Source organism: Centrocercus urophasianus, unplaced genomic scaffold (genome assembly GCF_019232065.1).
Source record: "Centrocercus urophasianus isolate 14NV4802_14NV808 unplaced genomic scaffold, USGS_Curo_1.0 seq_2, whole genome shotgun sequence".
Lineage (NCBI taxonomy): Eukaryota > Metazoa > Chordata > Aves > Galliformes > Phasianidae > Centrocercus > Centrocercus urophasianus.
In genome coordinates, this window is record NW_024884755.1 from 16,550,586 (window position 1) to 16,574,175 (window position 23,590).

At 47.9% G+C, this 23,590-nt stretch overlaps 2 protein-coding genes across 4 annotated transcripts; one reads left to right on the top strand and one right to left on the bottom strand.

The window, feature by feature from the left end:
* Positions 1-6: 6 nt before the first annotated feature.
* TERF2 (telomeric repeat binding factor 2) lies at positions 7-6,684 on the bottom strand. 3 transcript variants are annotated; one of them, XM_042821677.1, is made up of 10 exons: positions 6,507-6,684; positions 6,316-6,411; positions 6,001-6,131; positions 5,626-5,712; positions 4,962-5,108; positions 3,764-4,581; positions 3,142-3,522; positions 1,621-1,706; positions 1,167-1,219; positions 7-227 (listed from the first exon to the last, which is right to left on the bottom strand). In XM_042821677.1, the coding sequence occupies exons 1-10, from the start codon at positions 6,682-6,684 to the stop codon at positions 69-71; spliced, it is 2,136 nt and encodes a 711-aa protein (XP_042677611.1). In that variant the 3' UTR covers positions 7-68. The 3 variants fall into 3 exon arrangements, with proteins under 3 accessions (XP_042677611.1, XP_042677612.1, XP_042677613.1); XM_042821678.1 differs by having other exon boundaries at positions 4,962-5,105; positions 6,507-6,683; XM_042821679.1 differs by having other exon boundaries at positions 3,142-3,366; positions 6,507-6,683.
* A 4,532-nt stretch (positions 6,685-11,216) lies between these two features.
* LOC122161829 (cytochrome b5) lies at positions 11,217-23,078 on the top strand. Its single transcript, XM_042821511.1, has 5 exons — positions 11,217-11,413; positions 18,060-18,188; positions 18,730-18,756; positions 21,165-21,196; positions 22,107-23,078. The coding sequence occupies exons 1-5, from the start codon at positions 11,258-11,260 to the stop codon at positions 22,195-22,197; spliced, it is 435 nt and encodes a 144-aa protein (XP_042677445.1). The 5' UTR covers positions 11,217-11,257; the 3' UTR covers positions 22,198-23,078.
* The last annotated feature ends 512 nt before the right edge of the window (positions 23,079-23,590 follow it).

Sequence of the window (23,590 nt, forward strand, 5' to 3'; positions counted from 1 at the left end):
TTTGCTGCTAGTATTGCTATGGTCAACCTTAAAGAACAAGAACACTGACACTAAGGATGGGCCCAGCTTTAGGCGATGCCCAGCTTCTTCATGGTCCGGTAGCGATCCTTGATCTGCACCGAGGTGCGGTTCTGGAAGGGGTATTTCTCAGAGATGGTTTTCCACCTCCCTTCTCCATACTTCCTCACGCCGTCTTTGATCCACTCGCTTTCCTGCACTGTCCATTTCTAAAAAAAGCAGGTAAGCAGCATTCTGTGAGTTCAGAGCACAGCTTCACAAGGGAGCTGCACAGCACAGCTCGCTGCAGAGCATCTCCTTCCTAATTAGCTTTCCTTTATCGTCTGTGCTAGGGACATGGAGGAAAGGCAGAACTGTTCTGTCAAAAGCACACAAACACCCAAGAAATCCCTTCATTGTAGAAGAGCTCTCATAACTAAGATAAGAATAACGCCAAGCTCCAGCACAAACTCCAGTGGTTCTGCCTCCAAAATACAACACTAATCATAGAAGAGGAATTGTCCATTGATGCAGCAGCAAGCAGAGATACAGAGCGCTCAGTGCTTACCTCCCACACAGCTGCACAGAGGCAGTTAAAACTGCAAGGTCAAGTCAGCTGAATTTTTGCATGGGAGGCAAATAAAACAGAACTGCAGAAAGCAATCATAAGCACAAAAGCACTGCCCTGTGTACAGCTGCACAAGAGCTAGCAGCCATTCACCCACACGTAAGGCTGACTGTTATTTGGAGCTGCTGGAAGGCATCAGCTGCCTCACGTGCGTCCCTCACCCGAACAAAATGCTGAACCTCTCCAGTGCTCACAAACCTTCTGTATGCTGTGCACCAGGGAAGAGCAGCTTTACTCAAATACCCAACACCTGACATGCAGGAGGCATAGAACCACAACCAGCTACCAAATCTGTTTTTGAAGGACAAACTCACGCCAGCTCTGCAAACACAAAGACCCAGACAGCTAACCATGCCTCAGTGCTGCAAGGTCTCAGCAAGAACCACTCTCCAGCCCAGCCTGTGTGCATGGCAGCAGCTCAGCCTGCTGCAGGGCACTGCACCAGTGTCCTCACCAACATTTCCAACCATTTCATAACTGCTTTTCTCTGCAGACGTGTTCTGATTTCAAACCTTACAGAAAGGCTGCAATAACTCATTACCTGTTTCTTGGAACCATAGACTGTAGAGTTGTTGCTGCTCGTCTCAGTTAATGCTGAAAAGCAAAACAAGGGCATTACATTGAGTATCAAAGCAGTGCCAGGGCAGACATTCCTAAGAGACGGCCTTGTTAACTGCCGAGCTCTGCAGCTGCTCACAGTGCAAAAATCCCACGACACGCAATGAAACTACATCAATTTATCCCTCTCTTTTCTACAGTGTTTCTCTTCTAAACTCTTGTCTACTTTCTGGAAAGCTTCCCAATAAGACTGGCTTATTGGCTTTGTTTTACACTAGTCAGTATATCAAGAACAGGGGCATGTACCCACAATGAGGCTGTACTCTGTGCTGAGGCTGGAATTAGGCATTCTGGACCCTCATCCCCTCCTTTTAACTAGCAGTGCCAGCCAAGCCATGCACGTAGCCACAGAGGTAGCTAGACCAGAAAATTCATACCTGCATCTGCAAAGAGCTCATCTTCATCACTCCAGCTGTCTTTTCTTTCTTCACAATATGAACTGTTCCACCTTGGTCTAGAGGACCTGAAAGCAGGCAAGCACTTACTTCAGCTAATGGCAAGGGCAGAGCCAGCTAGAGCACAGCAAGTAATGCAGAAAAACCCATCACAAAGCAATGTGTGAACAAGCCCCCCCTGCATCCCCCCCAAAGTGGGGTGAAGTCCTTCAGAGCCCCTGCTGGAAGCCACCAGCTCTATCTCAAGAAGTGGCATGTTGTATTTTGTAATCTGCACTTGCAAAGCCCAACAACCTCACATTAACAGCACCAGTAAACCAACAAGCACTGAGCTTTGCAGGCCACCACATACAGCACTAACTCAACAACAGCTCAGGGCAGGAAGCCTGTAGTATTTCTAGGCATCGCTTGGAAGTTTCCACTACTGACACTGAGGGCAGCTAAACCAGAAGAGCCTTTGTGAGGAAACATGCCTCAGTGCTGTTACCTGCTGCCATAGTTCAAGCACAAACAAGTGAAATTAAGTTAGGCACTTTAGGAATACTTCCTGAAGCTCATGCATGGCTGTCACATCCCATATAGCTGGATGGAAATAGAGTCGCAGTGTCACCTCTGCTCATTAAGCTTAGCCCTGGGCAAGGCACTTGAGAGGTTTCACCACCTCTCACACTAATGCACACTGCATCATAGCACGTGATGCTTGAGGCCACCCTGGTGTTTCAGAGCAAGACAACATGTCTCCAAATGCTATACAAAGATCTGTACTGTCTACCTTCAAAAACTAAACCTTAGGTTCTTAGCAGTCTTCAGCCAGGAAACCATGAGAAACTGATTTATTTCTCCTCCTGAACACAAAGTTGTCCTCAAACAACCTTTCCAGTTTCACTCCTGGATGTCCAAAGTATTACTGCTGTCTGCTAACTGAAGAACAGCAACTGAAGCAGGAAGCTCTCACACCCTTGCTATGGCTTGCAGAAGGAGATACTCTTGAGACTTAGGAGTCTCACACCAGTATTAATCTCAGACTTCTTCCAGTGAGCACACTTTGCTGTTTTCAATAGGAAATACAAAAATTAAAAATCTAAAATCCCTCTACCTCCTTCACAGCTGTAATTTCAGCTATAAGGTAAGCAGTAACAAATTCCAGAAACAGTCAGAAAGCTGCAACTGAGAGCTTTAGCCAGATGTGTTTCAGAAAAAAAAAAAGTTTGAGATTCTACTTCTCAAGGAGCATAAAGGCCACCCCCACCACGAGGCTGTCAGAAATACCTGTCAACATTAATGGCACTGGCTGAGCGACTGCTGCTGCAGCACTGCCACCTCTAGTACCAAACAGCAAGTTATAACAACAGTTTACTACACATGCTGGTGGAGAAGGAAGGCCGATACACTCGTACTGAATTAAAGAAAGGTTTCTTGTCATTCACACTGGTAAAGTAATTCTACGTGAAAATACTGGCTGCAGGTTTGATCATAGCACAAGAGACAGGCTTCATACTCAACCTTTCAGCAGATACAGGCTGGTCAGACAACTCTTGAACAGGTCTATAGGCAGAAGATACAACTCGTTCCTGGGAAGAGTCTGGGCTTTCACTTGACTTGCTGCACTGGCTGCTTTGGTCCATGACCATTTTGCTTATGGTAAACAAGCGTTTGCTCTTATGGGGTATTTCAGGAGAGTCTATGGTCTCAGAACCTTGATTCTTCTCTTCTTTCCGTCTCTTGGTTCTGTGGGATACAGAAGGAGACATTTGCTGGGGGGAAGGTAAGTCTGTTTCATCCAGTTTGTTGAAGAGTGCATCTGAATCCGGGGAGCTGGTCAGCATCTTGAAAGCTTCTCTCAGAACAGAAATCCCGTAGGTGGTTACAGTTCTAAAGGGCCTCCTACAAAATAGACAAAACTAAGCAGCTTGTAAGTATTTCACCTACGTGGTTCCACCTCACTGATATCAGTCTTTTCCCCATGCCTTGCCCCTCACCAATTCCCTATGACTCTATGGTGCAAACAGAAGCTACTGAAGAAGTCAATCCCAACCCTTCCGCCCACCCTCCTTAAGGACACTGCCAAGGCCACCCAGCACAGCCCAATTTTATCTACGACACAGGGCCAGCTTTCTCCGCCCACCTTTCCAAATCCCTGGAGGACACTCCTGCATGCACTGGAGCTGCAGCTGCTGGTTGTTCAGATACTTCCATAGGCACTGAAAAAGCTCTCGAGCTCTTAACAGCTGCTATTTGAGGCTGAGGAACCGCTGGGTAACTGGCACTTTTCACAGGCTCGGAAGCTCCTGCTGCGTCCTCTGCCCTTTCAGCAGGGCTGGGTGCTCTCACCACATCTCTGGCTGTTTCTGGGTGCTGTGGAGCTTTTACAGAGTCCTTTCTCCTTTCAGCAGGGCTGGGTGCTCTCACTGTGTCCGCACACTCTGGAGCTCCTGACGGGTTCTTTGCAGTTTCAGCAGGGCTGGGAGCTCTCCCATCTCTCGCTGTGTCCGCATGCTCTGCAGCACCCGCTGGGTCCTTTGTACTCTCTGCAGGGCTGGGTGCTCTCACCACATCTCTGGCTGTTTCTGCACGCTTTGGAGCTCCTCGCGGGTCCTCTGTCATTTCAGGGGGACTTGGAGCTCCCACTACATCTCCTGCAGTTTCTGCACATCGTGGAGCTCCTAGTGAATCCTCTGTACTTTCAGCATGGCAGGGAGCTCTCACATCTTTCCCTGTTTCTACATGCTCTGGAGCTCCAGTCGGGTCCTTCGCCATTTCAGGGTGGCTTGGAGCTCTCACATCTCTTGCAGTTTCTGCACGCCTCAGAGTTCCCACTGAGTGCTTTACCCTCCTTAAGGGCTCATAAGCTTCTTCCTGGTCCTCTGTCCTACTTGGAGACTCAGGAATCACTGATGAGCGCTTTGCCTCTTCAGCACGTTCTGAATTCAGACTCTTCATCATCTTCAATAGGAAAAAAAAAAGCATGTAACCATTACAATGATAATTCACTGCAACACCACTCAACTTTATGCTCTAAGGGCATTTTTAGCTGTTACCTGCAGTTTACCGAGCGCTACGTACAGAGCTCATGCCTACCAACTAAAGCCTGTAACAGCTGAAAAGCATCTCCAACTGCTTAAACCTTATAGAAACAGATCTGTAGTACTGCAGATTTCATCCACTATTAATTACTTGAACTCTGCAACAATTTCACACGTATGAGCCAAATTACTGTATTGGATTGTGTCGTGCAAAGGTGAGCATTCTCCCCAGGATTCCATCTCACGCCCCGTCCTACTGCATGTGAGGGCTGGAAGCAGGTGAGCAGGGCAGACACACACCGTTACCAGCAGCGGCTCTGAGGTATCCACGTAGGCCTTCAGGAACTGAAACATATACTGCTGGAAGTTCACGTATGAGAAGTCTCTGATTATTGGATGAGCACGATTCTTCTCCCGGATGATAGTCTGCAACTCAGTCCTCTTCTTCTGGAAGAGGCAAAAATGCTCTGAATAGTCATTGGGCCTGTAGGTGATAACCTGAGGAAGCGGCTGTGAGTGCCTTTCCTGCTGGATGCTGTGTAAGCGCAACTAATTTACACTGACTTAAGTTAAGGAAAAAGTTGGAACAGGAGATCTAACTGGTTCAGCAATCCTGTTTGCTTCCAGTGCCCCAGGCAGTACACTGCATACAAACAGGAGTGGGGCCTCCTTGCCAGCTCCTACTCTAGCATGTAAGCTTGATTTTGTTGTGGGGCAAAAAACGAATGAGGGAACGTGTCACTCTGGAGTGACAACCAACAGACTGGAGAATGCTCAGTGCTAAGGATTCATCTTTCAAGAGCTCATTTCATTTCACCACCTCTACTTTTTCTTCTTTCTCAGATCTACCCAAGGTTCTTGCCTCACAGTGAAACTTATGGCTGTGGTAGAAGTCACAGATACCCCATAAAAACCCGTGAGCTGTCACAGCCCTCATCCATCTTTCGTTCAGGTGCCAACTCACCTGGTTTCCAGTATCCTTCTCCATATGTCTCTTCAAAACTGCCAAAGCTTTACTGAACTCTTTGTTTTTTATGCAGACAATAACAGCCTATGAGAGAAAAAAAGACCCATTTATCTGTCAATACTGATTAACTCTACTTCCAACTAGAAAGCACAAGCAATAATCACCATGGCACAGAGGTAAACTCCCTGGCTCTCAGTGCAACCTAGCGTTCAGTTCTAGGGTAAGCAGAAAGAAGCACACACACACTGAAGATATGCATTTGCAGCCAACACACTGCTAATGATGACAGTTCTCACGTTACACAACTACTGCTGCTCACAGAAAACTACACGAACAAGACACAAGCAGTGTATTTATTAGAAAAGGTCTTACAGCTTCCTTCAGTACTTTGTGGATGAATTCTATCTTCTTTTCAGGCACACTGAATTCTTTTGCAATAAGCTGCAAGATTCCAATTGCTGACTCAAGAGGAGTGAGCTCTGTCTCTTTATCAAAGGTGCAATCTGCAAAAATTCACAGCCCACGGTTTCAGAAACAGACACAGAAGCGTTCTGTTCAATCACAAATTCTAGAACTACCGATAACAACAACGGGCGGGGCACCTACAGCGGGAAAAGTCCCTCCAGGAGGGCATAAACCCACAGAGGCAGCGCCCGACCTCGGGTGACCGACCCCGCGGGGACCCACCTAGGTTCTCGCCTTCCTCGATCCGCGACAGGAATTGCATGACGCGCAGCATCTGGGCCACCGCCGGCTCCCGCTCCAAGGGCCGCACGAGCAGCGCTGCAGGCAGGACAAGGTGGGTTACGGAGGTGGGTTACGGAGGGCCCGGTACCCCCAGCGCCGCCCCGCCCCGCCCAGCGCCCCCCGCCCCGCACCCTGCATCACATCGCGGAGCTGCCGGAAGTCGCGGTTCCGCCCGGCGCGGTAGGCCGCCACGGCCTGGTGGAAGTAGAACTGCAGCACCCAGCGGTTCACCGCCTGCTCGCGGTCGTCGCTCCGCGTCGACGCCTTCTCCTGCTCCTCCATTGCGGCCCGCGATCGCTTCGCCGCCATCCCGCCAGGAAGTAACGCGCGGCGCAGGAGGAAGTGACGACAACACTGCCCGCCCGCCCGCCCCCATCGGCGCCGCAGCTTTTATCGCGAGAAGGGATCCCGCCATCAGCGGCGTGCCCCGCGCCAGCCCCGCCGCGCTGCTGCCCCCTGGCGGGCCGGAGGAACGCTCGGGCCCAAAGGCGCCCTTCTTTACTGCAGGAGACCTCTATGAACTCCTCGTGCCCCAGCTACTCGCAAGCCCCTTGCTCTTCTCTATCACAGGAGAGGTCACGGAATCGTGGAATTAGATGGGCTCAACTCCCTGCAATGAACAGGGACACCCATAGCTCAATCTGGTTCTCATAGCTCCTCCAGCCTGACTTGGAACGGATCCCTCCCTCGTCCTGCCAGCCCGATTGCTTTTCGTGCAGCTCAGGATGCGGTTGTCCTTCTGGGCTGAGGGCACAGCGCTGGCTCGTGTCCAGCTGCCATCCATCACTGCACCCAAGTCCTTTTGGGCAGGCTGTGCTCTATCCTTTCACCCCCCAGCTTGTACTGATAGCACGACATTTGGCTTGAACCTTATGAGGTTCTCCTGGGCATACTGCTCAAGCCTCTCTAGTTCTGTGTGGATGGCATATCCCAGCCCCACGGGCAATGCTCCCTGCCACAGGGAATCCCACAGGTGATCCAGTGAGCGAGCAGCACGAGCACCCTGCCGGTGCCAGCCTTGGTGCTGGAAGCTGGCCCTGGGGCCATGGGGCTCTGCAGCCAAACCGTGCCTCATCTTAGAGGCTGCTTCACCTCAGGTGGAAAAGCACGTGGAAATTCCTCTCACGTGAGGTTATCCAGGATACTCCCTGCCCTCCACCCCTGGCCAGAAGAGAAGGAAACGCACATGAGAAAAATCCGTGTGTCAAGTGGAAAACAGTAAAACTGGGAGGGGATTTTATTGGCAAACAAAGGGAGATAAAAATAATCGTGTGAGGCCCAGCGGCAGCAGCTCGCCCCAGGCAGCACGGGTCAGAGGGAGCTGTGCAAGGGAACGGTGTCATGCGGCCAGCGCGGTGAGCACGGCTGCAGTAGGAAGGCTGCAGAGGGAGATAGGAACGGCTGCTTCCTGGGCTGAGACGAGTTGACAGAGCAACACGCTTTGATTAAGATACTAATTTCATTAGGATTTCACAAGCAACGTGATCGAGCTCTTTCTGTGTCACAGCATGTAAGGACATGGGACATGGCCAGGACTCCTGAACCTCACCTCTCTCCCTGATCTGAGGATTTTGAGCAATTGCATTTACTTCTGCTAGGAGACAGAAAAGAGTCCTTGGAGCCCTCTCTCCCACGAAACAATGAAAGCCTTCTCCTGGAGCCACACGGGCAGAGCCATGCAGGGTCTGCCTGTCCCCTCCAGCCCTGTGGAATTCAAGGAAAGCAGCAGAGGTATGGCTCACCAGGCCAAGCCTTTTGACTCCCCTGCTTCTGGCAGTGCCCCCCTCTGTGGTACCCACCAGCACCTCCCTGCCATTCCATCAGGGGCTCAGCACAGCTTGGTAGCTCCCCCCATCCTGGAAAATCAAGCTGCTCCAGGTTAGGGCTGATGGATGGGATTTTTGCAGCCCCTGTGATTTCTCTGACAACAGCAGCTGAAGGAGCTGTAGCACAGTCGTGCTGACAGGTGTCAGCAGTCACTGTGGCACAGGGTTGAGAGAGTGCTAATCTCTGCAGCTCTGCTGCTAGCAGGGCACGTGGCAGGGGCTGCAGTGCTGGCATCTCAAGTAAGTCTTTTCTCTCATGAGGTCTCCTGGCCTGCCTGTGCCAACTATGAGCTAGCAGCATCCAGCACTGGAAAATAATTCTATATTTGTGATTTCCAGAGTAGCCACAGCACTACAAACCATTGTTATGCTCTCAATCTTCTGTGATGAATGAAGAGGAAGCAGGGATTATGGAAGTGAGATCAGGAATGCTGTGGACCTTTCTGTCGACTTTCACTGAATCCTTTCCCAGTGTCACCATAAATTCCCTTTCAGGAAAAGGTTTGGTGTTTTGTGTGCCAAAAGAAACACTGGGCAGGAAGACACAAATTACAGTCATGCTTGTGCTTTTTAGTCTTAACTAGCTGATTTATGGATTTTGATGAAGCGATTACAGATGAAAGAAAACATTCCAGGGAACGAGATCTACACGTTGCTGAGGTCTCGTGTCTGTCCTTCTGTTCGATTTATAGTGGAAAACAAAATAGGAAAATTACTGGGGGCATTCTGGTCACCGCACAGTTCTTTCTCTCCTGTGCATTTGTGCACCCACTGTGTGCTTGGTGTTGCACCAAGCAGAAGACAGCATCTGCCCCAAGGGCCTGCGCCCTGAACAGACACGCAGTAGATTTCTGACTTCTGTTGGATAATAATCATGGGGAGCAGAAATTGAATCCTGTCGCTCTTCAAATAAATACACACCACAATCAGAATTTGTATTGCTAATGTGCCCTGAAAGCCTTGTCCTGGACCAGGATCCCACTGTACTGTATACAAATGCAGAAAAGATACTCTGCCGTGTAGTCATGGAAAGATAGTGGACAGGTACAGAAAAATAGTAACAAAACTGTTGTCAGAATAGAAACAGGAAATACTGAGGAGTGTAATGAGGTTGTCTTGAAGAATATATGGAGAAACCCTCCAAGCACGCAAGCTGCAAAGACAAAAGTACAAAGGCACTTATTCGAAAATGTATCACGTTGCAGAAAATGATGCTGTAAACCAACTAGAGACAAAAGGCAAATGCTTCCTAATAAAATTAAGACAGGCAGCAATGTGCTGAACAGATCTAGGGAAAGGGACATTGTTTTTGATGCAACCCATGTGTAGTGGAAATGCTGAGTCCTGGCCTGAAACAGTGATTGAACATCTGGTGGGCAGACAGGGCCAACCCAGCAGAGCTCAGGTGCGAGCAACGCACCTGAGTGATGGGAAGGAGTGGAGTCAGGATCCATCCCTTTCCAGATCTCATTTAAGGGTTAGCAGGAGGAGGTGAGGCTTTCTTGCTGGAAATCTCCTGCTTACTAGAGGCCTTCTAAAGGTAAGCGGTTTTCCTTTCTTTGTTTCTGTCCCCCTAGTTGTTGTATTTAGGCTTGTTCTTGTTTTCTGTGGTGTGGGATTGTGCCACTCTGCTATTATTGCTATTCTTTCCATCATGTTATCGTGTTATGGTATTGCACTCTGGATGGGCCCAGCAGATGAATGCAGAGATAGGTAGCCTGGCTGAAGCGAGGGTAGAACAACCTTTACAACAGCCTTCCATGTGAAATGGGGCAGGGCTGCAACTGCCAAGGCTAGGCAGAAGGATGTTGTGGCAACAATGATGCAAGGTAAAATCCTAAAATGAGTTTATAGGACATAACCTGATGAGGGCAAGGAGACCTTCCCCCTTAGAAATGTTCCTCAGAAAGGAAACTGAAAGGCTGCGTGTCATGTTGATATCCTCTCTGCCAGAGAGGATGCTTGGATTACAGGCAAAACCAGAAATGCATCCTTAAGGACTGAAAAGAGCTACACTAAAAAGGATTGAAAGAGGAAAAATAAACTCAAGGTATAAGCTACTTTGGAGCATGGCTATTGATTAAGTAATTGTGAAGAAGTTTCATAACAGGTAAAGATGTCAATGCATACAAAATCTGGTTGAAGAAATGTATAACATGCTGAAATAGAGTATATATAGAGTATATAAATAAAGTATATATTGTCAGTTATGGGTAAAGAATCTGTGTTACTCTGAAAGTAGATGGAGAGGATGCTGTGAGATCTGTGCCCTTCAGACACTGACAGAGCTAGAGAGAGGCTAAGGATTTCAAGACTAGTGAGACTTCACTCTCTGAGCAATGCTGTGCCCTCCCGTGTGGCGGAGGCACACGGTGCCCTGTGGTACCTCATCGGAGTGGAACCCCAGCTGCAGGTGTGCAGAGCGCTGCATAGACCTTTAACCTTTAGCCAGTGTCAGCGATGGTATCAGCACTTCTTTCCACACAGGGCATTTCTGCTGCCTCAGCAGTTGCATTAGAACAAACAAAGCACAGCTGTGAGTTCACACGTGAAAAGCAGTGACTTCACAAACTGTCCGTCTGTCCCTAACCCTGCCTGGGAGGGAGCGGACCTTTAGGAATGGGTAACAAGGCAGCGCTCCGGGAATGTTACAGCACTGGCTCGTTGTTAAGATGCACGAGATTAAGGCTTGCTTTATTGACAAAAGGAGCAGCCGTTCTGCCAGGCTCTGGAACCCAAAGCGCCCCGCGGCGCTGTGCCTCAGAGCTGGGCGGCGGGGTCAGGCTAAGCGAGGTGAGACTCTGCGCCTTCCCGCCCTCCCGCTCTGGCCGTTCGCCATTGGCCCTCGCCCGGCGCGGCGCTCGCCCATTGGTTGCGACCGGTGCCGGGAGTCACTCCACCGTCGGGGCCGATCGCTCCTCATTGGCCGGTGCGCTCGGCGCAGCGCGGCAGCCAGCCGTTAGCATCGGAGCCGGAGGGGGGCGGCTCCTCCCGACGTCGCTACGGTGGCCGCCGCGGGCCCAACCGCGCGTTCCGCGAAGCTGCCGGTGGCCAGCATGGAGACTGGGAAGCGGACGGAGGCCAGGGACTGCGCGGAGGAGGCGGCCGGGCCCGTGTTCACGTTGGAGGAGGTGGGGAAGCGGAACTCCAACCGCGAGGCCTGGCTGGTCATCCACGGGCGCGTCTACGATGTCACCCGCTTCCTCGAGGAGGTGAGGCGGGGCGGGGTCCGGCGGGCCGGGCCAGGGGAAGGGCCGGGCCGGGGGGTCGGGTCGGAGGTGCGGGGTGCGCTGGGCCCCTTCGTGTCCCCAGACCGGCCCGGAGAAGGAGAGGAGAAGGAGGAAGGAGAGGAAGGCCGGGCCAGCCGGGAGCCCCGCGCTGTAACGGAGGCGCCGCGGCCTGCGGTCGGAGCCCAGCGGTGCGGCACCGGGCCGGCGTGCGCCTCCTCGGCCGTGACAAAGCGGCTCGGAAGGGCCGCAGTGCGTTGTGACATCTCCAGTTCCCCTGGTTGCAGGGGCAAAAACTGTCCAGGACTCGATGCCTTCAACTATTGCTTCTAAGCAAGTTGAAAGCTGTGTCCTTGCTGTTTGGAGCTAAAATCAGAGCACGATGAAATGCTATCAACGTTTCTGAAGCTTTTTTGTCTCAGCTGAAAGTAATGCCAAGCCCTGTGGTGTCCGTAGGGTAACAATGAGAGCTAGTTTGAGCTGGCTGGAGGAGAGCACTTTGTTACAAATCTTCAAGTTCCTGCTTGCTGGTTTTGCTTGTGTAAATTAAACTTCTGTTTTCCCCCAGGCGTGTATGATTACAGCATGTCCGCTATGTACTCATCACATGTAGCGACAAATTCCTTTGCTGAGGTGTAAGAGGTTTTCCAGATAGGAGGAGGTTGATAATGTGGCAGCTGGAAGCAGTGGCTTTCTGTGTAGCTTTCCAGTGTTTATAGAGAGGATATAAAGTTGCATGTGATTTATTTTGTTCTTAGAATCCAGCATCATAATGCTTCAATCTGAATCTTGTTTGTGCTTTGAGTCTTCCTCCTGACACTTACTTCAAGAGAACTTCGAAGATGTGTCAGTGTACCTATGAGGAATTTCAGTGTCTCTTACCATGGTGGCTTGAGATGGCCTTTGCTATAGTTAGATTTTCACTGCTTGCAGCTCTTAAACCAGGAATTACTGTTTTTCCTTTCAGGGCTGTGAATGAGGCCTGGCTTCTAGCTCCTTTGCTCAGCTCTGCATGCAGTCAATACTCAAGCAGTGTTTTCAGGTGTCTTTGTCAGGTGAGGATCTGAAAAGCAGCCTGATGAGCAACCGCTGTTCTTGGGCATTTAATATGTGTGGGGGCTCCAGGCACCCAGTCCATAGGAAGGCTGGAAGAAAAGATGTAGGACAGTGTGATGGTGAATTGTGGCTGCAGGGTGCTGGGCACGGCAGAGGCACAGCAAATCATCAGCTGACACTCAGCCGCTTGTTGTACAGGAGAGCCCACAGCTCTATCTGAGATGCAGGACTGGTTGTACACCTAGCTGTGTGTATGCACAAAAGTATACATGCTGTCAGGGTGGGAAGGGACGACAGTCCTACTAAGTGTAGCTCTAGCTCAGGAAGCCACTGAACAGTGGAGCTATGAGCAGAATGAAGGTCTGTGAGCAGTTTGGGCAGCGACTGCCTCCTTTACGCGTGGCCCCCCTCATGTTTGTATTCCCTGGTATTAGGCCAACCTGTCATCTGGCACCTGTCGTGTTCCTGAGAGCAGAGCACAACACTGGGCTCAGCAGCTCTGCTAACCAAATGAAGTGGACAGGGTGGCAGGGCAGATTTTGAACGTTTGTTATTACCTGGGTTTCTGAAAGCATTCATGTTTGCCTGCCTCTAAACGCTTAGTACAAGGAGCAGGGGGCATTCCGGAAGCTGGCTGGAGCCTGTTTCAAAACTAGCAATGTTTCTTCACACAGCAGGGAGCAGACCATTCTTGCCAAAGAACATTAAGGATGCAAGAAGCTTAGGCAGCTTTGGGGGAAGACAGGACAAAAATGTGGAAAAGCAATTCACTGTTTGTTTCTAAATAACAAAGCACCTGGGGCTTAGGAAGAGCCAAAACCAGCTGGAAGCTGGGGAGGTACTTGCAGGAAGCACTGCCCTGTCTTATGTGTGACTCAGTGTACGGTTACGGTTGTTGCTTATTGCTTTCAGAATTAAGAGATAGGAAAAAAAAATAAATCTTGGAAGAATTTTTTTCAGAATCACAATTTCCAAGGTATTTACCTGCAGACCCATGTGTGTGTGTGACGCTTTTGCAGCATGGGTGCTGTGCAGCGGTCAGTCTTCATCTTGGCTCTTTCTGCTAAGATGGCACCTGGATTCTGCTCTCTGGAGCGCCTTCAGTATGTGTAAATGAGCCCAGAAAATTCCTTTGTTCTACCCCAGCAATTTGGGTGGAGTGCCCTAGATGTTTCCTACAGAAGAAATTTTTGTGCTGCCCTTCCCAAGCCCTTTCTCTCATTTGTGTTTTTCTGACATAAAACTTTACTTGATTAGGGAAGGAAGAAGAGTAAGGCTACTCTTGTAAGTGTAGTAGCATGGCTAGCAAATGCTCTCTGCTATCTAAAGCTTGTAAACATAAATCACAGCCTAATTTATTGGTAAAAATACACTTTTTATCTGTTATCCCACTGTAATCAGTCCAGTGACAGGAGAACAATGTGTAACTGATCAGAACCAGGAATGTTTGTCTTGTTTAAAGGTTACAGTTGTCTGATAAACTGTTCTGCTTTAAAGCTCCAAGCTGTTGTAACTGCAGCTATCAGAGTTTCAGTGGGTAATATTTTCCCTTGATCTTGTGTAGTCACTGAAGCAGTGTCTAATTGTTGCCTTTTCTGGCCTTTGGCCATAGATTATTTGAACAAGATTGCTGAATTCTGCTGGAGCGTTGCCTCGGAGCAATTTGTTATCTCTAAGAAGCCTCCTTGCTAGAAGGTTGTTGAATATTGCTTCATGATTTCTGCAGCCTAGGTGCAGCAGGTCAGCTGTTAACTAGCCAGCTCAAAATCTGTGTGCTAGTAGTAAGAGAACAATACTGAATATCTTTGTTTTTCTGCACATAATTCCTGCACACTCAGATGTGTTTGAAACCAAAACTGTGAGGGAGAAGGAGGAATGTCAGGGATCTGTTTTTCCTTATGCTGACTTGTTCTAGTGCTATGGAGACAGGCTTAGGGGAACCAACCTGCTTCGTGTCTTAGAACAAGTTGTGAAGGGCGTGTGGCTGACGAGCACCATTTGTGTAGGTGTTTTTTGGCCTGCACGGTACTGACACATTGCTATGGCACAGAAATACTCTTTCCTTTCATGGCATATTTCTCTAATAATGGTGGCTGGAAATTAAAGCTTTTGCATCTCTCTTCAGTGTGATGATTTTGTCTCATCTGATTCAGCAACCTAATTGACCACTGTTTGGTGTTGCTTCTGAACTCGCTGGTAGTTTGCCCCAGGGCTGTAAGGGTGGCTGCCACACGTGGACAGGCACTTGGCATTAGTGGAGAGACAGCTCCAGGTTCTCACCTTCTGCATCGACTTTGTGTTGCACTCTTTGAAGCCTTTGCCATGTGCTGTCAGCAGTGCAGGCATTCTGACTGCTGTGTACACATCCCTTCTAAAGGCTTTGCAGAGAGAGCATCTCCTTGGCTTTCACCAATAAAACCTTGTGGCTGAGCACAGAACATGAGAAATACGTGAGCTGCTCCTAAATACTAATTAGAGGGAGAGTCTTATTTTACCTGCTGCCTTAGAGCATCAGTGTGTATTTCAGTTTGGATTGCATATGGGGTTACTCAGTGTCCTGCTGCTATTCTCTGCCTTGTGGGAACCGGCCTTGGATTCGGAGAACTTGATTCAGAGGTCATGTGGCAATGATTCGTTTGAGATCTGCTGTAGCTCCAAGCATTATGCATACTCTGCAAATCCTGGGTTTTATTCCACCTTATCCTCCTGACTGCGACACAGGCAGCCACCGTGCTGTGGGGCTATGGATGCCTTGTGCTCGTGGGGCTGCTGCTTTTGCTCCCAGGCTGCAGGGTTCCCTCTTAAAGCTGTTTTCTCTGCTTGGTGGCACTGGGTATGTCCTGCCAGAACCAGTGCCTCAAGACTGTTTCTGCTGCTGTCATCAGGTACTTAGTGCATTATGTATGTGAGAGACTCCAGAGAGAGGGAGGTCCTGGTTACATTATTGTTGCTAAGGAAGAATTTGGAGGGCTGGCACTTGGGCCCATCTCTTATTCTCGTTGGTTTTTGTCTGCTCATTTTCACAAGGAGGAAAGCTTTATTTTTGTCATTGTTTCTTCTGAAAGTACATTTTGTTTTCAGAGTTTGCCACGCTTCTCAAAGTGTCTGTGTTTTTCTGCAGGAGCTGTAGCTTTGGGAAGTTTTGTGGCAGAGCAGATGACTTGTATAAATAGTCTGGTTTTATATGTGCTTGGGTATGACAAGGTAAGAGCTGTCTGGCTGCAGTTGTGGGTGTCTAGACTAGAGAGTTCTGTCAGAAATAAGATATGCCAAAAATTCTTGATTTTTTTTTTTTTTTTTTTTTTTTTTTTTTTTTTTCCTTTGGCTTGGTGATAATGATGGACAGATGTGCATGAGCAAGTAATTATTGGAGACTTAGCAAGTGCATAGGAAGGCTTCAGAACCAAACATGTGAAGAGGAGTAAGCTTTGCTATTCTTCTCTTTTGCACTGGTTCCCACCGAAAGCAGGCAGCCACTCCATGTCCTGTCTTACTGTGGGTTTTGCTCATCTGGAATGGATGACTAGGAAAGGAGGGTAATATTTAAAAAAAACTCATCTCAGTTCTGAAATGAGGTTTCTATCAAGATATCCCCAAAGGGTTCTTGTAGAGATCTTAATGGTTGGCCCTTCATCCCCTCATTCCTTTGCAAATGGATCTTTACAAGAGTGTTCTGTAAACTGGACAGCTGCACACATGGTGCAGAACGAGATGCAGCATCCCACACTACAACCATGTCTGGCAGGGTGAGCTAAGGAGTGCTGTGGTGACCTGAAGTGCTCCTGCTGCAGCCCCTGCTTCTGGCGACTCTCATGCACCCAGGTCTGTAGAGAGTTCATTCACAACGACCGGCAGACAGTCATTTCCTTTCCTTTTTTTGGTGGGCTGGTTTTCTGCTATGGCAGCCCCTGACCTGGCTGCCTTTGAGATCAGGTGAGCCTCGGTGCAGGAGCACGGCAGTGGGACGTGGCTGGGCTCAAAGGGGAGCAGCAGAGCGGAGCCTTCCTTGGTTTTACAGTTGAGGAGAGCTGATAGCTGATTGCTGCCCGGCTGCCTCCCAGGCCTGCAGACTTTGCCCTTCGTGACTGCTGAGGGAGCTCTGTGTTGATTGTGTTACGTACCTGCCCAATAAAGGGATTTATTCAGAATAAAGAGCTCTGATATGGGGATTGGAGAGTTGGCTGCAGCAGCTCCCTGGAGTAAACAACTGTACTGTTTTTGTGTCCACACGGAGTATGTTTGGTATGAGGTGGGATAGCCAAGTGAGAATATTTAGGCTTCTGGGAGAAAAACCAAACAAGCCGAAGAAAGAAGGGCAATAACAACTGTTCTGTGTCTGTGGGAAGGAAAAGGGTATTACAGAGGAAAACCGGGTCTTTGAGTCCTTTGATGTGAAATTTACTCTAAATTGTTCAGTTCCAGGCTTCTAGTTGTTAGAGGAATTTCTGAGCGCTGAGCCAGTCTCATCTTCTCATGCAGCCATTTGGTGCCTGTTGCCTAGCGCTCTGCGAAACGAAACTGGGTTAGTCCTTGTGTGTGGACTCAGCAGTCTGATCACTTTATTGGTTTAACTGGATTAGCTGGTAGTTTAAACAGAAGTATTTCTTCCCATATACACACTGTAAATAGATTGTACACTGCTGGCCTTGTAGTTACTGCTTTCTATTGCCAATCTGTTCCTGGAATTCTGGTACTGACAGTGTTGAGAGCCCAACCCATCAAGGCAAATAGCACTGCACTAGGGATTTTTCAGTCTGTGCTGCTGGTCTCGCTGTGACCGTCTGCCACCACCAGCAATGCCAGTGCTGCTGGGGGTGTCCTGTGCATATGGTGCTTCTGGTGTTGCAGCTCCTGAATTTCTGAAATCAGTATGTGATGTCAAATGGTAGATTTTCTTAAACGATGCTTTTCTTTCTCCACCTGGTACTGAGTAGCTGTATGCTGGATCAGTACTGGTGCAGCTATGCTAGAGCTGCAGCTTCTTATGTCACTGCCCTTTCCCTTTGTTCTTCTCCACTTTTCACTGTACAGCTACATGCAGAGGCTGTTGGGTTTTTTTTGTCAGATCTGAAGAAGTAGAACATCATTTCCTCCACTGATGCTTGTGAATGCAGCATTGTCTTGTGCTTCACTGGGACTTGAGCTGTCTCTGGAAAGTTCTTCAGAAAAAATAATGCAGCAGAGGCTCCTCTGCAAGGGAGTCTGGTTTGTGCAGTGAGGCCAATGAAAAGGTACATGAGGATATGCTTTCTTCTGTATTATTTTCTTGCCTAAACCAGTTGCAGAATTGCAGAAGGGTTGGTTTTGCTGCAGGGGGATAAGCTGTGCTTCTCTGTGTACATTGGAGATTTGCCTCTTTGAAAAGATTTTTATTTTATGCAAGGTATTTCCCAGCTGTGCAGCATGCATTGTTCTTCGTGACTTCCTGAAGGAGAGGCTGCATGACTGAATCTTTGGTAGATATCGCTGATGTTGGTTTCATTCATATGGAATGAAAAGGGCCAGAAAGGCTGCTGAGACTCTGGACACCTCTTTTGCACTCGTGCTTTTGCTCACCTTAAGTCTTCTCTTCCAGCATCCAGGTGGAGAAGAAGTTTTGCTTGAACAAGCTGGAAGAGATGCCACGGAGAGCTTTGAAGATGTCGGTCATTCCACAGATGCCAGGGAGATGCTCAAGCAGTACTACATAGGGGAGATCCACCCGGTAAGGACCAGCCCTCTTTCAAACACAGGGTAGGATGCTGTAGAAGTGTGCCTTTCCTTTATGTAACCCAGTGAATGTGCACCAAGATGAGTCTTGCACAGTAAGAAGTTAAGTTTTCATACAGCGTCACCCAGGATTTCTGCTGAGGAAGGGGGATCGCTGCTGAAAATAAAACCAAATTAGTCGTCTTTTCCCACTGTTCAGAGCAGGTTTCTCCCTTCAGTTAAGTTGGTGGCACTTAAAGGAGCTAACCGTATCAGTAGCTCCTTAGCTGATAGTGCTATCTAACTGTAGTTTAGGATTCAGGAGGATGAGAGATGACGGGCGTGACACAAACACCAGCTTCCTGCCTGCTACAAAGACGGTGCCTTTGGGCGCTGTAGATACGTGTGCTTTGACAACTGGAGTCCAGGCAATTGCTGCTATGATGTGGACTGTGTACAGAGCAATTCCCTCATCATGACTGTAATGACTGCAGGTTCTCTTGAAGTTGTTGCTTATCACTTTTTTCCTTCTTTTTTTTTTTTTTTTTCTATGACAGGATGACCGTAAAAAGGGAGGCTCCAAGGTAAGCACTGGTGTTTTACTGTTCCATTTTATTTAATGCTGAGGAAACTATATTACGCTTACAAAATGAACAAAGAAGTCACCACACACCTTTTATTTTGCTCTCTTTTTGTCTTTTTCCTCTCTGTGGAGTTTGTGCTTTATGCTTACAGCTACAGAAATGAATAAATCTCCTAAGCAAATGATTCCTTTCTTTTTGTTCAGAAGCTCAGCAAGCACTTCAGTGTGAAAATGGGAGTGGTTTTTTTTGTGCCTTCTCTCCTCTGACATCAGCAAAGCTATTTCTACACCTTGAGCCACAGACTATATTTTTGCAGAACTGGCTGTGTCCTGATGACTGAACTGTTAGTGTTACATTCAAGGCAGGAGGCAGGCACAGCCACCACGGGATTGGCTGCAAAACAAGAATTCTCTGTTAACTGCCCAAGAAATCATAGGTGTTGGTTAAAACTTAGGTACTCCTGGATTAGGATGGGAGACAGTGTTGCAAAAATGCCTTCAAAAGGGATAGGGAGAGGGAAATGGTAACAAATAGAATGCCGTCTGGAAGGTAAACGTGTCCTGCAGCTGGCTTCTCTTCTTGCTTGGCTTGAAAGCTTGGAGCAGGCACAGCTCTGTTTTCAACAACGCTTTCATTGGGTGTTGTTCGAAGCAGGGCCGCTTGCGGAGTACCAGGAATCAATAATATCAACAGAGAGCAGCAACTGAAGCCCTTGGGAGAAGTTGGTTATTACAGCCAGCCATAGGAAGAGTGATTCAGGCTAGGCAAAGCCGACTCTTAGTTATAAAGCGGGCTGCGTGATTATGCATTCACCTTAACGTTACTTTGTTTGGTTCAACTCTTTCATTAACAGAACAATGTGCTTAACATGTGCATAGAAATTAATCTGAGCAGTGCTGCTGGATATGAGTTAAATATTTTTGCAGATATTTTTCTATTCTAAACAAAGTCCAGTGGGTCTTTCTGTAGTGTGCAACATCTGCTTTAAAAGTGGATCCAAGTATAATTTGAACAGATGGAAGTAATGTGGATCCCACCTATTTATTTTTTACCAGGAAAAAAATAGTGACTGCATACTCTTGTGACTCGGGTCAGAGGTAACTCCCCACAGTTAAATGTTAACGTTTAGCGTCCACTGATGGGGTGTTGTGGCAGAAAAGAAAGCACTGTGATTCTCAAGAAGTGGAGGTGATACTGTTCAGAATGGACAGTAAGGTGATTTTTGGCTGCTAGATACAGGAGAACAGCAACAGCCACTGAGAGGTTGTAGAATTGATAAAGTAATTTTCAGCTGACTGGAAGAAGTACTTAATTCTCAGATTTTTTTGAAAATAGTATGAATAATATGGAGACAGGTTGCATACGAAGGAAGGTACGAAGAGAACTTTGCAGCTGTATGCGTCAGTGGCCAAGCAGTACGATAGCAGGTAGGGATGCAGACAGAAGTTTGGGAAAGGGATCATGGTGAGATGATTTTCTGTATTGCTGGCAATGTGCACTTGCAGCCCAGAAGGCCAACCATATCCTGGGTTGCATCAAGAGAAGTGTGAGCAGCAGGTTGAGGGAGGTGATTCCACCCCTCTGCTCAGCTCTCATGAGACCCCTGGAGCACTGCGTCCAGTTCTGGAGCCCCCAGCACAAGAAGGACATGGAGCTGTTGGAGCAGGTCCAGAGGAGGGCCATGAAGATGATCAGGGGGCTGGAGCACCTCCTCTATGAGGACAGGCTGAGAGAGCTGGGGCTCTTCAGCCCAGTAAAGAAAAGGCTCCAAGAAGACCTTATAGTGGCTTTCCAGTACCTGAAGGGACCTATAGGAAAACTGGGGGGAACTTTTTATCAGGGCAGGTAGTGACAGGATGAGGGGAAATGGTTTTAAACTGGAAGAAAGTATATTTAGACTAGATATTGGGAAGAAATTATTAACTGTGAGAGTGCTGAGACACTGGAACAGGTCGCTCAGTGAAGTTGTGTATGCTTGGTCTTGGAAGCATTCAAGGCCAGGCTGGATGGGGCTGTGAGGGAGGTGTCCCTGCCTATAGCAGGGGACTTGGAATTAGGTGACCCTAAAGGTCCCTTCCAACCCAAACCATGCTATGTATCGATGATCATCTCTCTGTGTCACATAAAACGATCAGAGTGGTTTCAAGGCCTTTTTTTTTTTTTTTTTTTTGATAGTTCCAGTATAAAATTGAGAGCTGGGTGGGAAGGTTTAGACTAATAGAATGTGGAGGTGGGGAGGAGGGCAAACATCCCCAGAAGCATCTACACTTCTGAGAGACAGAATGTTTAGAAAAGGAAGAGGAGGGTTATTTTTCCTCTGCGTTTGCAATTCATGTCCAATCTTCAGTCTTGTTAGTGTGACTTAGGGTATTTTTTTTTCCCTGCTAACTCCCTCTTCCTTCTTTCAGGATCAAAACAGGACATCCTCAGGACAAGCAAGGTATAGTATCTTCTTAAGAGTAAGAAATTGGGAGAATGGGACTCTCCATTTGTAGAACTGCAGATTAGCTCTAGCAGGCAGGAAAGCAATCAGTGGGATGTTACTGTACTGTCCTTCCAACAAGCAGGAACTCCACAACAAGCTGCCAAACTGCATCACAGTGGATTCGCTGTGCACCTCTCTTGTTGGAGATGGAGCTGCAGCCAGTGGTGAGACATCAGCTCACACTGAGCACAGCAGGCAGCCTGGGATGTTTTAGTTTCAATTCTCTGTCCATGTGTTGACGCTGCACAAGCGTGGTTGCACTCCTCTTGTGGGTACTCACTGCAGTGTCCTTTTTTTGAAGGATCTTTATGGCGACCAGTGCAATTTAGTTGAGAATTCAGGAGTGCTTGCAACCAGAACGCAAATTCAGTCTTTTCTATTAGGATTTTTTTTTTTAAGGAAGCTGCTGAAAGTGAGCTTATGCCTGTGGTCTCAGGTTTATGAGTAAGGATGATTTATTGTGGGGTAGCTGTAGTAATTTCCATCCTTGAGTCAACTCAGCTGTTTGTATAGCCCAAATTGACAGTCTGGCTTATTTAAGAAAAGAAAACAACAAAAAACTCAAATTGGTTTCTGTGTGTGCCAGGCTGGAACGTTCAGCAACCCAGCTGTTGTTTTATAAGCAACCAAGCCATCCCTGCAGTCACAGGGGCCTCTCACAGGGGCAGGGGAGCCCTGAGCATGGGACAGCTGGAGCTGTTCTGTCCTCTGTCCTGAGAAGTCGGTCTGTGAGCTGGTGGGCGATGGGTGAAAACAGACGTAGCAAGTAGTGAATGTATTGATTGTGTCATTAACTTCATACTTCCTTCTTTTTTTGTGTGTGTTTGGGTGTGTGTTCTTTGTTCTTGTTTTTTCCTCCCCGTAGCTTCTGGTCAACGTGGCTAATCCCCATCTTCGGAGCACTAGTCATAGGCTTAATGTATCGCTATTACATATTGGATGGGAGATCATCTTGAATTGACCTTGATAGGACCTCAGAAAGCCTGAAGAAGCAGGTATGAGAGAGAGTGCATGCACGCAGCACATGGAATCCCGGTTCCCTTCACCTTTGATGCCTTGCTTTTAGCCGTGTTGAGTGATGTTCATATCCATGGGACCAAGGTCGTATCAAACTGTCTTAATTCTGCCACCCAGGGATCTGTCATACTTGAGTTTTGCTGTGGCAGAGCAAGTGAAGCATCCTGTTACTGTTACATCTGTGTGTGGTCTCCCTGGTGCGTGCGTGCTTGCACTCTCTCTCTCTTGCTCGCTAAAGTAAAACACAGATAACCTTTTCCTTTCAATGCCTTTTTGTTAAGCCAGACAACGTGAAACAGCTGCTAGTGAGCCTGTGGATTTGCCTCAGTACTTCACACAGCATTGTCAGAAATAAACTGCAAATTATCTGTAATCCTGTCCAGAAGAGATTTTGAGAGATTCAATTCCACAGTAACTTTCTCAGTGCATGCAGGCAACACTAATTGGAGCAGCAGGAAGTTGTTAGCTTTGCTACCTCTTTCTGTGTCTGTTTTTAACGGTTCAACAAATATAAATATTTTAAAAGCGATCCTGTTGATTTTGTAATATTTCTACTTGTCCTTTTAACATGTATATTCTGTGAAACAATGTATGCCTTGGATCCTTGTTTGTTCGGGTGCTTTTGTGCTGTGTGTGGCAACGCCAGAAACGGGAACTGATGCGGCTTCTTGAGATGGAGTTTTTTCTCCCTGGGCTTTTGATCCAATGTGTGTATTGGAAACAAAACTCATTCTTACTGCCTGTGAATCTGTACCAGATGGGGGGCAACCCACAAATAATCCTGCCTCTCCTTCCTAAATAAAAAGGGAAAAGAAATCCATCTGGGATTTGTGCATAATGCTGTTTTTATCTTGGAAGAAATATGGGAGGATCCTTTGCCTTGCAGCCAGCCTCCAGCAGCACAGAGGCGGGTGTGCCTCTGCAACATGAGGCATGAAGCTTTCCAGCTCTTCCAGCTGCAGAGGTGGTTTCAGGATCTGTTATCAGAAAGGAATTTGTGTTCCAGGGTCTTACATCCTTTAATGGTTTGACGCTTGTTCCCAATCCAAATGTTGCAGCAGAGCAATTCACCTTTCTGAACTGCAGCAAAAGAGAAGCCGTATAATGTTCTGTTTATGAGAACCTCCTGTAGGTTGTGTTGTTTTTTCCTTTCCCATGAAATCACTGTGCTCCTCAGAAGTTTGTTTAGAAGTCTCTTACACTTAGAATTACAGTCCACCTCTTTAAAAATGAAGGCCAAGGAACTGCATAGCTATTGGGAATGGAGCATGCTGCTGGGGCTCCCTCTGCTCCTCTGGTGGGCTTGGCCTGGTTGCTCCCAGCTGCAGCAGG

Excerpts from the sequence above, each read along its gene's own strand:
- TERF2 (XM_042821677.1), bottom strand. The coding sequence starts at position 6,684 with ATGGCGGCGAAGCGATCGCGGGCCGCAATGGAGGAGCAGGAGAAGGCG. Across the intron at positions 6,412-6,506 it reads GCTCCGCGATGTGATGCAGG|CGCTGCTCGTGCGGCCCTTG; the intron begins GTGCGGGGCGGG and ends TCCTGCCTGCAG. Across the intron at positions 3,523-3,763 it reads TCCTCCAGGGATTTGGAAAG|GAGGCCCTTTAGAACTGTAA; the intron begins GTGGGCGGAGAA and ends TCTATTTTGTAG.
- LOC122161829 (XM_042821511.1), top strand. The coding sequence starts at position 11,258 with ATGGAGACTGGGAAGCGGACGGAGGCCAGGGACTGCGCGGAGGAGGCG. Across the intron at positions 18,189-18,729 it reads ACATAGGGGAGATCCACCCG|GATGACCGTAAAAAGGGAGG; the intron begins GTAAGGACCAGC and ends TTTCTATGACAG. Across the intron at positions 18,757-21,164 it reads GTAAAAAGGGAGGCTCCAAG|GATCAAAACAGGACATCCTC; the intron begins GTAAGCACTGGT and ends TCCTTCTTTCAG.